The following is a 14,839-nucleotide window of genomic DNA, read 5'->3' on the forward strand; positions in this document are numbered from 1 at the left end:
TTCAGTGGTTAGTCAGTGACGTGATCTGATCCAGGATGTAAATTTAAAGGATTTTTTTTTTTTTTTAAGTTTTCATGACATCAAATACAGGACATATTGAAACATATTTCAAATGTCAGTGTTTTTTATTTCATAAAGTCAGTCATGTAAAAGATGTTTTCACTGTTGTCTGCCTCTCAGCAGGCTAACAGACTGTCCGCTAGGTAAGAGGTTTTCAATTATTCTCTCATCCACTCCTTAGAGAATATACTTAATGTACATCCCTTGAAAGAAGTAGATATATATTAGATATTTTTTTATATTTTTTTTACTACTTAGTTATGCAAATTAATTCTTCACTTCAAAAGTGATACTACATAAGGTGTATTTGATTTAATTATTGAACTATTGTATTATATTTATTAGTCTACTATGCCTAACAACATCTGGCAAGGGGACTGCTGATTAAAACTAGTCCTTAGCCAACTTGGGCGCATTTACATTTGTTTGAATGTTGATTAATGGACATTGGCCCTTTTCAAATGAATAAAATAAAATTCAATTTAAAAGTCGTTCCCAACACAGGCATCGTTACCACATCAAATTAATTTGAGAAGCATTTACCTTAATGTTGTGATAAAGCCATAAAAATTCTGTTTTATATTCAAGTCATCGTATCAAGATTTGAATCATTTAACAGAGTCAATTAGCTCAGAAAGCATAACCTGTTTAATAATATTTTCAAATGCCAGAAAGAGAGAAACAGACAAAGTCCGGTGTTGTATTTGGTTTATTTCATTGATTTCATCTCTTGTCTTATAAACCATTCAGCAAAGCAGTCTAAAGTCACAGAGACAAACCTGATTGTTTTCAGTTTTCCTTTCTTACTACTTTGTTAAAGTCTCTTCTTTTTCTTCATATCTAAAATCTTAAAACTCAAAGCAGGATACTTAGAGATGAACGTGATTCTGAGCAAACGGCCCGATGCCAAAATGCACTATTTGGACTGAGCCGGTGGAGCAGTTTGAGGCCTGCTAAACCACAGAGAGCGCTAAAGAGCTCAGTGACAGGCTGATGGTGGGGACTACTGTGGTGACTGCGACTGCAGTCACTTATTCAGACTGTATGGTGTGTGTGTGTGTGTTCCCAGTTCACTTTCAGTCCATGAGTCCGTTCCTCCTGCAGGGAAAAGCAAAGCTCTGGATGACTGATGCAGAGGGGTGAGGTGGGCGTGGCAGGAAAGAAAGGAGCGGTACGCTGGCGATGAAGGGGGATGGCACAGTGAGTGCGCAGTGTGTGTATATGTGTGTGTGTGTGAGGGTAAGGCTGTCCCAAATTTTGTCCCTCCACCTCTAAGGCAAACAAAATGCCAGCAGAATTAAAAACATAAAATTAAAAAAAACAGAAAGAGAAAGAAAAGACTTAAAAAGTGAAATAAGCAAAGCTGCAGCCCCAGAGCGGAGGCACGTACATGGTGATACTGCAGGAAAAAAGAAAAAAAAATCTGAGCCCCCCCTTCTTATAAAAGAGGCGTCTTTACCAAAACAGCACCACAAAGACATTTACATCAACAATTCCCATAATCTCTGGAGTGACACTGCACCAGGTCATGTGACTGACCACAGGCGTCCATTGTGCTGCAGACACTGAGGAAACGGGCAGTCACTTGACCTAGTTTGAGGTGGCTCATGAAGTACCTGAGCGAAATTTAAGATGCTGACTAACGCTTGACACAGTGAGCATGTTCAGGTACAGAGTTAAAGTGTGCCACTCGTTAGAATGCAGCTCATTTTATATCTCCAACTTTGTTAAACAAAATCAAACCAAACACGTCTGGCAATAAAATCAAAAAACTCTAAGATGGGGAAAATAAAGAAACCGTTTTCAAACAGTGGGGCAGCAGGTGATCACATAACCTAAACGTTCTCTAAACCTACAGTGCCGTGTGCTCAAAGGGTGTTTGGATATAAGACAGCTGCCCCTCACTGTGGTCAGATAAGCAACAAGGGTCAACTTCGATTCAGGTTCTCCAGAAGCTAGAAAAACTGGCACACAAGAGCCAAAATAAACAAAAGGTGGGTCTTTGAGGCCAGTGCGCTCATGTGAAGCAGGTCAAGAAAGTATTTGCAGGGCTTCTTGCAGAAGATTTGGACATATTGAATAATGGAAACTTTCAGACAATCACAGGGAAATCAATTTCATTGATATCTTTCCTGTCATTGGTGTGAGTAGACGGGGGAAAACACACCCATCTTGCAATTTATATAAAAGAAAGAATTATACTGCTATGAACTGAAACAGATATGTTTCTATTGCTATACTGTGGCACCTCTGGGTGCTACAGGTCAGATGCTGGACAAGTACAGCTGTCTTAAAGGGACAGTTCACCCCAAAAGCAAAAATACATATTCTTCCTATTATCTGTAAGGCTATTCATCCATGTAGACTGTTTTGGTGTAAGTTGCAGAGTTTGAGACATCAGCTGCAGAGATGTCTGCCTTCTCTCAACCAAAAAGGGACTAAGTGGCACTCAGCTTCTGACGCTCAAAGCACCAAAAAATACATTTGAGAAACTCAAAACCAGAAAACCATGATCAGAAATCATGACCTGGTTACTCAAGGTATTTCACAGATCATGTTTCATGTGAGACCTATTTTCTTTCTAGAACAAAGAAAGTAGTTCTGGTAGATTCTACTATATGAAAGCAAGTAGCTCCTACATGAACGAGGTCTGCAGGTTATCTTGAGTAACTAGGTCTTTAACCAGGTTTTTCAAAAACATGTTTTGGTTTTTAAGCACCACAAACCAAGTGCCATTTGTATGGCCCATACCTCCAAAACTGAGAAACTCACACCAAAATAATCTAGATGGATAAATAGCACTACAGTCCAGAGGAAAAATACGTATTCTGAATTTTGGGGTGAACGGTCCTGTTAACAGCATACGATGCAGCTATCGCCTGCAAACTGAAGCAGTATTTCCTCTTGGGAATGTTGGGGAGGAGCTTGAGGCAGAATCATGGGAGTTTTTTATTGCTTGGCAAGGCAGGTAGGCAGGACTGCAGGCTCCCTGTAGGACGGGCTGCTGAGTGTTGACCAGTCCAGCCCTCCTCTCACTGTGTGCTAGATATCAGGGTGTGTATATCTGAGGGGCTACAGAGGTTTTCCCTTTTGACAGGCGATAAGTTAAAAAACAAAAACACCCCTCTGAGCCACAACAAAGGGACTTGCATGGAAAATATGATTATGTTTGGCACGCTGGGGTTCAGGGAAGCAAGAAGGAGAGTTTGAGCATGGGAGCAGGCATAATTTTTTGGGCATCATTTAAGTCCAAGGCTATGACGGCCCGCTGTGGGGCACATCTGTGCTATAATCCATTTTAACACACACACGCACAAACAAACACTCATCACGTCTGCCTGGTCGACATGTCAGGCAAGAATGAGCACAGTCCATCATCTCTGGGTCCATCCTTACAGACGTCTTGCCAGCGGTGCAGCAAAGTGGCAAAACTCTGTGTCCTTTGGCTGCGAGATGGCCATTAAAATAAGAAACACCCCGGGGTCCAGTGGAGGGTGAGCCCGTCTTTTCTGCACCAGTGAGTGTGTTTCAACAGTGTGTGTTGTCCTCTGGGTGACCCCCCCCTCCCTCCTCTTGCCAGTGGGGTCACAGTTCGTTCAGGTAGTGATGCTCGCTGTGTGGCGAGGAGGAGCCCCAGTGATCGGTGGGTACCACTTGTTTAAAATAGAACCTCTATTCTTCTGTATACGCTATTTAAATATACACACTCCTCAGCACAGCCAAGTCTACAATCATTAGCTTCATAATAAGAATATGAATAAACAATGAGAATAATAATAATAATATATATATCGTCGTTCGTAGCATGAGTTTTTGTCAGCAGCCATCACTAGAACATTCAGGGTGGTAATTGCATATGTACAACAAAAACGTCATGGCCAGGTCCCTCTTAAAAAAGAGACTCTAATCTCAGTGAGACGACCTGGTTAAATAAAGGATATATATATTTATATATTTACATCCCAGAACTCGAGGCTCGGGGTCAGAAGTCATATATGGTGGTTGTGTTGGGGAGGGGGGTGATGAATGCTGGTGTGTTATCTGAGCCTCTTCTCAGCTGAGTAGATCGACATGTAGTAGTCGTTGCTGCCTACTGCAAGGTGGGGCTGGAGGGAGACAAAGAGAAGAGGCAGGTTAGATAGTCTGTGCGTGTTCACAAAAGCTCCATTTACAATACAGTCCATGTCAATATTCCCTTCACAGATGCACCGATAATCTAATAAAGCTTAAAAGCCTAATGTAGCAATATAAAGTTAGCTAATGCTAGCTCAAGTGCCAATGAGCTAAAGTAAAAGACACAAGTTCCTTGAGCAGAGAAGCTAATGTGTTTGCTAAATACAGTGCCAGGAAAAGTATGTAGCTGATATCAAACTTAAAAGACGTGCAGTTACTCTACCAAGCGCACAACTATCAAATCAGCTGAAGTGGGCAAAAAATTTCAGACTGACTTTTACGATTAGGAGTAAAGATGCGTCACATTTAGGGCTACAAAATTAATCACAGTATTATCAAAATCGCAATATGGCCAAGTGCGCTATCCAAATCGGAGAGCCAGAGCCTAATTGCACGTTTTTGAAAAAGGGGATAACGCCCTGTTAAGGGGATTATATGAGGAAGTTGTATCTAATGTTCTCCAGAAACCGACCTTACAAACATGATGATATTTGTTGGTTAGACAAGACTTAATCTGTGGTGGAAAGTAAACCAGTATATTTAGTTAAAGCTGCATTAATAAATGTTATTTTTTCAGTTGGGGATGGTGGAAATTACTAAAAAAAACAACACTGACATACTCTTATCACCTGAAAACCAGGCTGATAAGAGCGGTAGCAGTAGTAGGCGAGAAAATCAAAAACAATGAGCTTAAAGAGTCTGAAAACGTTTGTATCGGTGGAGGGAATTGCAGAGTTTGGTGATAATTGGTCATAACTATAAGGGAGCCTTTTTACATAATACAGTTGTTTGTTCCATTGTCATTAGAAAAAGTAAGTGCAGCTTTAAATTCAAGTACAATTTTGAGGCACCTCATTTGAATACTTCTTCATACTTCCTTATACTTACACTGCACTACATTACAAAAGGAAATACTGTACTTTTTACTCCACTACATTTTATATGACAGACTGTATGAGTTACTTTTCAACAGGTAGCATGATCAGTTTATTCAATACAATTAAAATGCCTAATTTAGAGTTTACCCAAACTCCATAAAATGAATAATACTTTAATTCTGAAATGTTTGATAATAAATGCATGAGTACTGGTGTGTATCGGATATAATGATAAAAAATGTCAGTCCTTACCCAGTAAGGATGGAAGGCTAAACAGCTGATGGCCCCGATCCTTTGTCCCATGAAGCCGTCATAGTACTTGATGTTGCTGATCACATCACCGTTAGCATTGTAGACTGCTATGAACTGGTTCATTGATCCACTGGAAGGAAGAGGATGAAAGAGAGAAACAGAGAGAGGAGCTTCAAACATCACATCCATCATAAGCTGTGTGCACGGCACTGGATTTCTTCTGCGGTGAGATTTAACCTTCTGGATGGATGTCAGGTACACAGAAACCCTGAGGGGCAGCTGAGAAAAAAAACATTCTCGTGGAGAGAAAACAATTTAGATCAGACAGAATCTTTTTTTTTTTTTCTCACTTGCCTCCATACAGGTATACTGTGCAATTATTTTTTTTTGTTTGTCAACTCAAGTAAGTACAGAAAACAGATATTTTACTCGTCTTATTTAGACAGATGGAGCCTACAAACTCACCAGGCGAACAGGTTGGCCTGTGGGTGGATGTCTAGGGCTGTTAATCCTTTCACTGTCTGCAGCACATTGATGGAGTCCGGTGTCCGGGGTTCAAAGAATCGAACGTCCCCGTTAACACTGGTGAGGGGCGTCAAAGTCAGTATAGGCACAAAAAAAAAAAAGGTTCAGTGGTGTAAATCATGAGAGACAAAGACAGAGCCTACCTGACACTGATAATGTGTCCGTCTGTCTCCTTCTGTAGATGAGCTTTGACCACCCAGGCTCCGTGCTCCCTGTAGGTCATCACCCGACTGCACAACAGACAGAACAAATTTCAGCTGAGGTAACAGTGTTTTAACTCTGTGTTTCTTCACAGTGAGCTGACAGCAAACACAGGAAAATAACACCAGAGCTGTGAGACTGCAAACAGCATCACTCCAGTGTGTTCAAAGTCTTAAAAGACAGTTATATGACAATTATTAACCAAAGGATGTGTCATAAATGAATATAAAGTAATACAATACTTATACAATACTCAGTGCCTCTCAATTGAAAAAGATTGAAAATCAACTACTTTCATCAGTTTATCTTATAGTTGAACTGTACATAAACCTAAACACAGAATAACAAAAAAAAAAAAAAGTCATGGTGGGAATCCATAATTGTAGGGTGTTACTTCAGGGAACATTTACATTTTAAAATTTTCCATGACTTATTTATCAAATAAAATACATTAAACAATTAAAAACTAAACATTACTCATCTATTAATGTGAATCCAGTTTTTCCACATTGTAAAATGACAGAAAAAGACAAATTTTGAGAGAGATGATGGAGCTGTTTTCTTTTTTTTTTTTAAAAAGAAAAACCTTGCTTGTGTGCATATGTGTCACTGAAACAGAGAGTTTGTGTTTTTAAAAGTATATTACATCCAAAATGAGTATGAGTCTTTGCGGCGATGAGCAGATAAACCAAGGATTGTTATTAATGGATCTGGCTCAACATTAACAGGAAACTATGTCAAAATTACGTCAAAAATGCTGGCCCACATGTTGGCATTTTGAGGCCAACAACTACAAGAAACTAGGGTTTAAAGTTGCCAGTTGTGCAGACAGTGTCTACCATGATTATAAGTTGTGTGTTTGTGCTGAGTCTTTTTCTTCCATGTGTCATGCGGAATAGGTGATACATTCTAAAAAAAACCCCAAAAAACAGAGTAAACAGACAATAGTAGCATAAAACACTCGCTTTCTGCTGTATCATGTAATACAGATTAAAAACCACTGGGTGGCACCATGGGATCATGACTCAGAAAAACAATGATCGTCTCCTGAAGAGGCTGAGACGACATTAGAGCCGAAAACAAAATCCCTACACCCATCTCTTTAGAAGTGAGCTGTAGCTGAATTTCCCACTTCTCATAATGCACTCTATTAAACTTGGTCAAATAAATCATGACTCTAGGTGAGACTGCATTTTATCTCCCTAAATTTCCAGAACAAAAAGCAAAGTGGTGACAGCAAGAAGCAGCAGAAGTAGAAATAACATGAACTTACAACAATCAAAAGGATAGTTTGGATCATTTGAAGTGGGGTTGTCAGAGGTACATCGACACGAACCCACTTTGCAGAAGGTGTACCTGCATAATAAGCTTTACCTTGTTGTCATGCAGCCTTTTCGGACTGAAAAACACTGTTATATAAGCCAAATATCTCTGACTGGACTCTTTAAGCAATTTTACCCTGCAACACTAATTTTAACAATAGTAATTTTACCTTGCCAAACACAGGAGTTGTTGGTCTACTGCTGCCTTTAGCAGTTAGCTTGTTTGAATTATTGTGAGACATCTGAGTTTTTAAAGGTTAGTTTGGATTTACTGAAGTCACACAATTACACTAAATGACACACTGAGGCAGAGGTCGACAAACAACTCCTGTGATCTGCGAGGTAAAATGACTGTTTTTGCAAAAGGGGTCTAACTGAGTGAAAGAGAGTGACATTTGGTTTTCTGTCTCCTGAAAATATTCTAAATATAGCATACACTTTAACTGATGTTGATTTTTTTAAGGTGGGCTTGAATATGTTTTGTTGCTGACCCTGTCCATTGCAGAACATTGCTTGGCTTTCATGCTGAAACTCCTCCTGCTCCTCTTGCTGCTTCTCCAAACTGGGGACGTGCCAACCTCCATCTACTGTAGGTAATACACTGAATAATTTGAACTATCCCTTCTCCTATTCTCAGCAGTCATTTGTAGATTTAAAGCCCCAAAAAACAGACTTTGTAAACTGAATTTTTCGAACATGACCTGTGTGTGCTGTCTACTGATCCTCGACTAATCTTAGGGGGAGCAACAGAGTTGCTGAAAGATGTAACTCCATGCCTGAGGAGAACTAATAAATTAGCTTTACTTAAAGATTTATGGGCCACTTCATGGTTTAACTACTTTGTTTTTCCCCTTTGGGACCGAAATTAAAATAATGTTTAACCAAGTGGGGGGATACGGTGCCACCAGGGTCCATTAAAGGAGGTGGCAACCCCAAAGGGAGATTTACAGCACGTAATAAGTAATAAATATAGATCAGAGAAGTGAATAATGTAGGACTCTGTAGGAGGTAATGCTCACAGAAGCTGCTCTGTGTGTTCCTGAATGTATCGAAGTAATGGTGAGACAGTAAAAGAAAAACAAGTTAATAAAATGAATAATAAATTTAGCCCTGTCCATGATAAGACAATGATGAGGTCAGGTGTAGCTTCTGTGAGACACGGAGTATTTACCATTCATTAGGACCCATCCTCCTGTCAAATACACGTACAGATCCGTCACCCAGACCGGCAACGATGAGCGAACGCTGGGAGTCACAGGACAGACTGGTCACACAGCTGTCGGCTCCTGTTGGGATGTCCTGGTGGAAACAAACAAGCAAACCCCCCATTAAAGGTTTATAAAGAAACCCATCAAGGTACCACTGTCATTACACCGCTCATTCTACACTAAACCTTCTCTGAAATCATCAATCACAAGCTCTGTTGACTGTTGGCTCATTTGAAGTTGGACCAGCATCAATATGCAGCCACAGGCGAGGCTGGGCCATTTGTACTTGTATTAAGTCCATCCATCAAGACAATAATTAGCAGGCCAAGGACCATTAGATGTGTAAAAACAAAGAAAAACCACACTAATGGTACTGGCTCTGCCACAGATCTCCATTAGTTTACCAAAACACACAACAGCATGAGTCAACTGCACTCATTAAGTCCAAATGAGAAAAGCTTAAAAACCAGACTATCACAGATGTTATTTATTCATCTTTTAGTATCACTTGGTCTGTTTTTGATTAAATCTATGATGATACACTTTTCAGAATAACTCAGACCAATAATCCACCTAAACATTTGCAGGTACTGGTCTCTGCCTAGACAAGTTACATTACATAAATTCACATCACATAGACACAGTGTTATTGGCATCAGGGTGCATGCACCAAAAATCATGTCATCAAATTTCTTGATTTGAGCACGGAGTTTGTTTGTACCCTCTCTGGCACTTCAGAGAATACATCAATGGACAACATGTTGAGTATGAATGTCTGAGTGTACACTCATAGTTCACACAGCATTTGCAGAGGATACCAGAATTTTAAACTTTGATTAAATACTACGACTACTACTATAAAAAAATTATACTCGATATGTCTTTTGATAGATACCATGTCAAAAAGAAAAAAAGTGCAGGGCACACAAAAAAGAATAATTCTTTTTCTGTCTTAAAAAATGAACAACCTGCCCACGGTGCTGGGACAGAAAAACTGAGCACTGTCTGGTTTTGCTGAAAGCCAAACTTCAGGCAGGACAATAAAGTCTGAACTGATGTGTTGAATGAGCACTTAAGATATATATTTTTTTTTTTTTAGAAAAGATTAATAACTTCACTACATGCCACTACTTGGAAAATGTTACCCATTTTAACAACAAAATAACTGGCAAAATTTCATCTAGTTTTGGAAACAGAGCCTGGGTTTAATGACCAACTCCAGACATGATGACAACACTTTAAAGAGTAGTGTATGTGCTTATATGTGAACAGACAGAAAATAAGACATCAAACTGAAGGACAGAAAAGTGAATAAAAAGATCTAGGCACTAACAGGATGGTGGACAGCCACCGCGTGTCAACACAAATCAACTAATTCTCCAGCTTCCGAGAATGCAGCCTTATTAAACCATTCATTTTCTAGGACTAAGTGATCCAAAACTAAGATGTGAACACAACAGTTTTTAGTTGCACACCTGCTGATAAATAGTTAGAAAATCTAATCCTTGAGCCAAGCACTTCCTGTGCACCAGCTGCATTCACTGTGAGCCTTTTGACAAAACTAAACAGTCAAACAGCTGCACTAGTAGAGTACCTGGACCTTCATCTCCCTGTCAGTGTCCCAAATCCTGATGACTCGGACATCTCCAGACGTCATTAGAAGACCCGTCTCCTGCTCCCAGTCCACGACCATGCCTGCACCTACAACACAAGGGCATGTACACACAAACATACATCAACACATGTACATAACACACACACACACCAGGACTGAGTGTTGTTAATAGACTCACACATTTGGACTGACGTCACTTAAATCAACTAAAACAAAACAGAAGGTGACTTTTAATCAAAATTAAGACTGAAAAAAGTTTCCAATATCTGACATGCAGAATATTAAATTACTGAGAATCATTTACACACAATATGTGAACTGCAGTTTTAATTTCAGTTTTTTGAGCAGAGTTAATTTAATTTATATGTGGACCCTCACACACACAAACACAGCTGTTAAACACACCGAGCATGTGTTGATCCCCCTAATACACAGCACACACAATCTGTTGAAGGTTTAGGAAGGTTCTTGCTGCCAAATGTGGCGAGTCAAAGGAAAGATTAGTGCAGCATTTTTGCACCACTTTGTAACTAATTAAGAAAGAATTCAGCAAAACCACAAACATACTGTTTTTATATATCTTTGTATATTGATTTATAAAGTTATATATCACACATTGTCACAAAGTCTGTGTTTTTGGCAAAAGTTCCACATTTCTGAGTGAACAAACATGCACTTGAAGCAGATGGAAGCATGGTTTAGCATTTTGCATCCTTCCCAACAAGACGACCACTGGGAGATGCAAACACTGACCCTGGAACTGAGCCTGTCAGCAGAATCTGGCTTAGATGAGTCAAATGCCACTCGAGTGAGAAAGCGAGGAGGCAAGAAGCCGAAGACAGCAAGGCTCTTCATATGTTGGCAGTCACAGCAGGAATCAAGTGAGCAGTGCCATGTCAGCCACACTTGCCCTGCTGGCTCAGTGATGCCTGGCAGAGGCCCGTGGCTGCAGCCTCAAGGCGTCAGTACGCTTCAAACAAAGTGCTTGTCAGATCCTGGGGCAGCATCTGAAACCCTCTCCCAAAGCGACCTTCTGATGTCTGATGAGTTTCTGTAACTTTCTCAAATGCTATAAAGCAACAATCACGGCCATTTCATGTAGAAACTGACCAGGTGAGAAAGCAAGCAGGGTTTTAAATTCACACTTTAACTCTTTTTTTCAGTCTTCACACAATCATTTTGGTCTGTATAGTACAATGGAGTGCAAAACAATGAATGCCTTTGGGAAATTTGTCTAAAAGTGTGCATCCTTATCCTCATTTGTATGATTTACTACGTTTTCCCTCCTCTATTGGTGAGGACCAACTGCAGTGAAACAAATCCTGACAATGACACTTTTGACCTGTTTCTGTAGTTCTGTTATTGCTCACAAGCTAGCAATTAGCAAAGTTGTCACAAAAAAGTCCATATAAGCAACCTACAACTTTACTGAACAATTTATCCAACTTTGCAGCAAGGAGTTCTTTGGTCTTATTCCCTCTGCAAAGGAGGTTAAGTTTTCGATGCCATTTGTCTGGTTGTTTGTTTGCCAGCAGGATTACAGTAAAACTACTGGTCCAATTTTCATGAAACTTGGAAGGATGTAGAGAGGGCCAAGAAAAAGACCATTAAATTTGAGAGTGGTTCTGAATCACGGGGTGGATACATTAACTACTAAACTTTTTTTAACACGGAGATCGGGCATTTGGCCTTCAAGGAATAAATCCCATACATCTTAAAATCAAGTAGATGACAATAAAATTCAATAGTGTTAGAACAATCAACTGCAATACACTGACAATTGCAATTTTTCTGTGACCGTGAGGTTTGCATGTGCAGATTTCTGTATCATAAAAGAGTAGACTATTGGACTTGACGGAGGTTGGCACTTTTAGTTTTTATCTGTAATCTTGGACACAGGGACGTCCTACAAACTAGAATAATAAATGTCTTGCAAATCACAGTGGAAGCTCCAAGTGAGTTTCACCTAAATTTCCATGCGACTATTCCTTGCTTGGCAATTTCAATGCGTACACCCCAAATGAATGGTTGCAAGTTTAATCACGCTGTTTTCAGTGGGTATTTACAGCACAATGGCATGCATTTGTGCCTCGTCCTTGAGCTTGGCCTTGCAGTAATCGTACAAATGCTGTTTCAACAACACTGCGCATACTCTTTAATTTCAAGAATACCCCAGCCAAGAAGTTTCTGAGGTTTCTTATCCTTCAGGAAAGACATGCATAAAACCACCCTGTTCAGTTTTGTGCACCACTACAATGGGTGTCTGGATAAATAAATGTGGATTTCGGCAGCACACAAACATTCACATAAGGATCAGTGTGAAGCCTAGCAGATGACAAAATTTACATCTGGTGTGTCAATATTTATTCTTGACCTTGGGACAAGTAGTTTGAAAAAGTGATCATAACTTAAGATCCCCTTATTAGCTTTTCCTGAAGTTTTCAGATGTCTGTTATGGTCTTCAATGACAGTTGAAATCCTTGGGAACAGTAGGTGAACAGAATACTCATAACTCAAGTTGTGCTTACTAGCTTCTAGTTCCAGAGCTTTAACTGTGTGGACTTGTCTTTGAAGATTATTTTTCCCCATTAAGACTCTGATCTCCCATTAAAAGAACGTTTTCTGCCATTGTAAAGAATGCCTTCATTTATAGTAGAAGGCAAAAATATGGGCGGCACAACAAAGGTCACTGGACCAAACATGAACCAAGGATGTTGGAGTTTGTGCTTGTGCCTTCAATGACTGTTGAAAACATCAGAAAAATTATTTTGTTGGAAAAGTACGTTGTTTGGATCAAAAAGGCTAAAAAAAAAATGTGTGGACTATGGCTTGGACTAAACAGGAGCATCAACAGTAGCTGAGGAACAACATTTCCCACAAGAGTGTAGAATCTGTTCTGATACTGGTATGGTGAAGAAGAGATAAATGAAATAACTACAGACTCCAGAAAGCAAAATGCCAATGCAAACAATCTCTGTCTTTCTCTTAAGGCCCTTTTCCGCCTAATAAGCTCCGGTTGTTGGATCTGTTTTGGTCAAGATTCTTGGAACCGAGGTGCTATCTATTAAACCAGCCCACGTTTCCGACAGTTTTGGGATTAACATTGTAATCAAGGATCACCATCAACAGAGGGTGTTGCAAAACGCACAACATCCTACAGAATATGACAGGTCCGCTTTTGGTTCTTAAAATAAACCTGTTATATTTTGGGTTCCGCTTGGAACCAACTTTTCAGCTTCCGAACCAATTTATTTTTGGTTGAAATGCTCCAAACATTTCAAAATTACGTGTGCAACCTGGACCGGAGGCGGTTCCATATTGGTGGAATAGGCCTTTTACAAAGATGCTTTTACCACAGACATTACAAAAGCATCCTCTTCTCTCCTTGTGAAATGCATCACACCATGCTTGTCTTTCTTAGTCATTTCCTCCTTCTATTTTTCACAATCAATAACCAAGGAGAAGGGCTCCATTACTGTGCTCTATTCTGGTCTCGCAGAACAATAGTGAACATGTGCATCATTCCCGATCCTTTCCCACTGCTCTTCTCCTCCATGTGTCTCTTTTTATCAGTCGTGACTTTGCTTAACTTTGTTTAACTGAACCATCTGTGATGGGGCTTCTTTCTACCGTTCCACTTGGCTTGTGTTGTTAGGAAAGCCCAAGCCCCATGTGGCGGCTTCAAACCCTCTGCTGTGACGTCATACTTCCTGCTCAGGCGTCACGACAACGGTAGCGTGGGTACATGTGCGGGGATAGCACGCAGGGAAAACCTCTTCACAGGACCTGGCTCAGTCAGCAGCATGTTCACTGACGCATGCAGGGATGCTGTGAGAAGAAAGAAGGCATTCCCTTTGAAGCTGGCAGCTCTGCGACGAGGAAATCTGGGTTACAATGAGAGGGGTTTCACTTGCGGAAGATTCTCCAAGACACAAAAGTGTGTGCGTGTACTTTCTGCACAACAGGAAGCACACATGCCGCCAAAGCTTCCCAAGATTTAGATTCAGTTTAATCCCTCTTAGTGCATCATTATGTTTCTCTGTGTCCTCCCATGATGAGAAATCCATTGAGGATAATATTTTAATGTGTATGAGAGAAGATTCCCAACAGACTAAGTACTGCCATGGTCTAATTGTCTCTGTCTTTTGGTTTCTATTTTAAGCACTGCCAGACTGAACTGCTAGGGCGCCCTGGAGCAAAAATAAGATGCTGGTTCCATTCTGTAAAATGTGTTCAGCGTTTCTGGCACCATGTCTGCTGTGTGGAACTTTGATTAAACAAATTCAGGAGAAAGCGACATTAACACAAAACCGAAATAATTGAGGTCTTAAAACTAGACTTTGGCAAACAGACCCTCAACATAGGAACTTAAATTTAAGGATAACGCAGGTAAATTACAACTTGGCTCTTGAGCTTGTGCATCTGGCCACTGTTTCTATCAGCAATAACAATCTGCTCAAGCAACTGCTGAAAACTCAGAACTCAGCAACATTGTTAAAAAGAAGGCTGACAAGACCAAAAACACAAGCAGTCAGACTAGTTGTAAACCAATCCCTGGGCTGGCTAAACTTATCTTTGGAAGATAAAACAAAGGAGAAAGTTTTT

The 14,839-nt window shown here is 40.1% G+C and overlaps 1 protein-coding gene across 1 annotated transcript in view; it reads right to left on the reverse strand.

Moving 5' to 3' along the window:
- Positions 1–3,781: 3,781 nt before the first annotated feature.
- The window catches only part of rptor (regulatory associated protein of MTOR, complex 1), a 215,648-nt gene continuing 204,590 nt past the window's right edge, over positions 3,782–14,839 (reverse strand). Inside the window, exons 31-36 of the mRNA XM_084715786.1 lie at positions 10,214–10,320; positions 8,583–8,710; positions 6,032–6,118; positions 5,829–5,945; positions 5,364–5,493; positions 3,782–4,166 (exon numbers count right to left, since the gene is read on the reverse strand). Of these exons, the coding sequence (XP_084571912.1) occupies positions 4,098–4,166; positions 5,364–5,493; positions 5,829–5,945; positions 6,032–6,118; positions 8,583–8,710; positions 10,214–10,320 (638 nt within the window). The 3' untranslated portion in view covers positions 3,782–4,097. The remainder of the gene's footprint in view (positions 4,167–5,363; positions 5,494–5,828; positions 5,946–6,031; positions 6,119–8,582; positions 8,711–10,213; positions 10,321–14,839) is intronic.

The sequence above is a fragment of the Lutjanus erythropterus genome, chromosome 3 (assembly GCF_056507025.1).
Source record: "Lutjanus erythropterus isolate fLutEry1 chromosome 3, fLutEry1.hap2, whole genome shotgun sequence".
Classification (NCBI taxonomy): Eukaryota; Metazoa; Chordata; class Actinopteri; order Lutjaniformes; family Lutjanidae; genus Lutjanus; species Lutjanus erythropterus.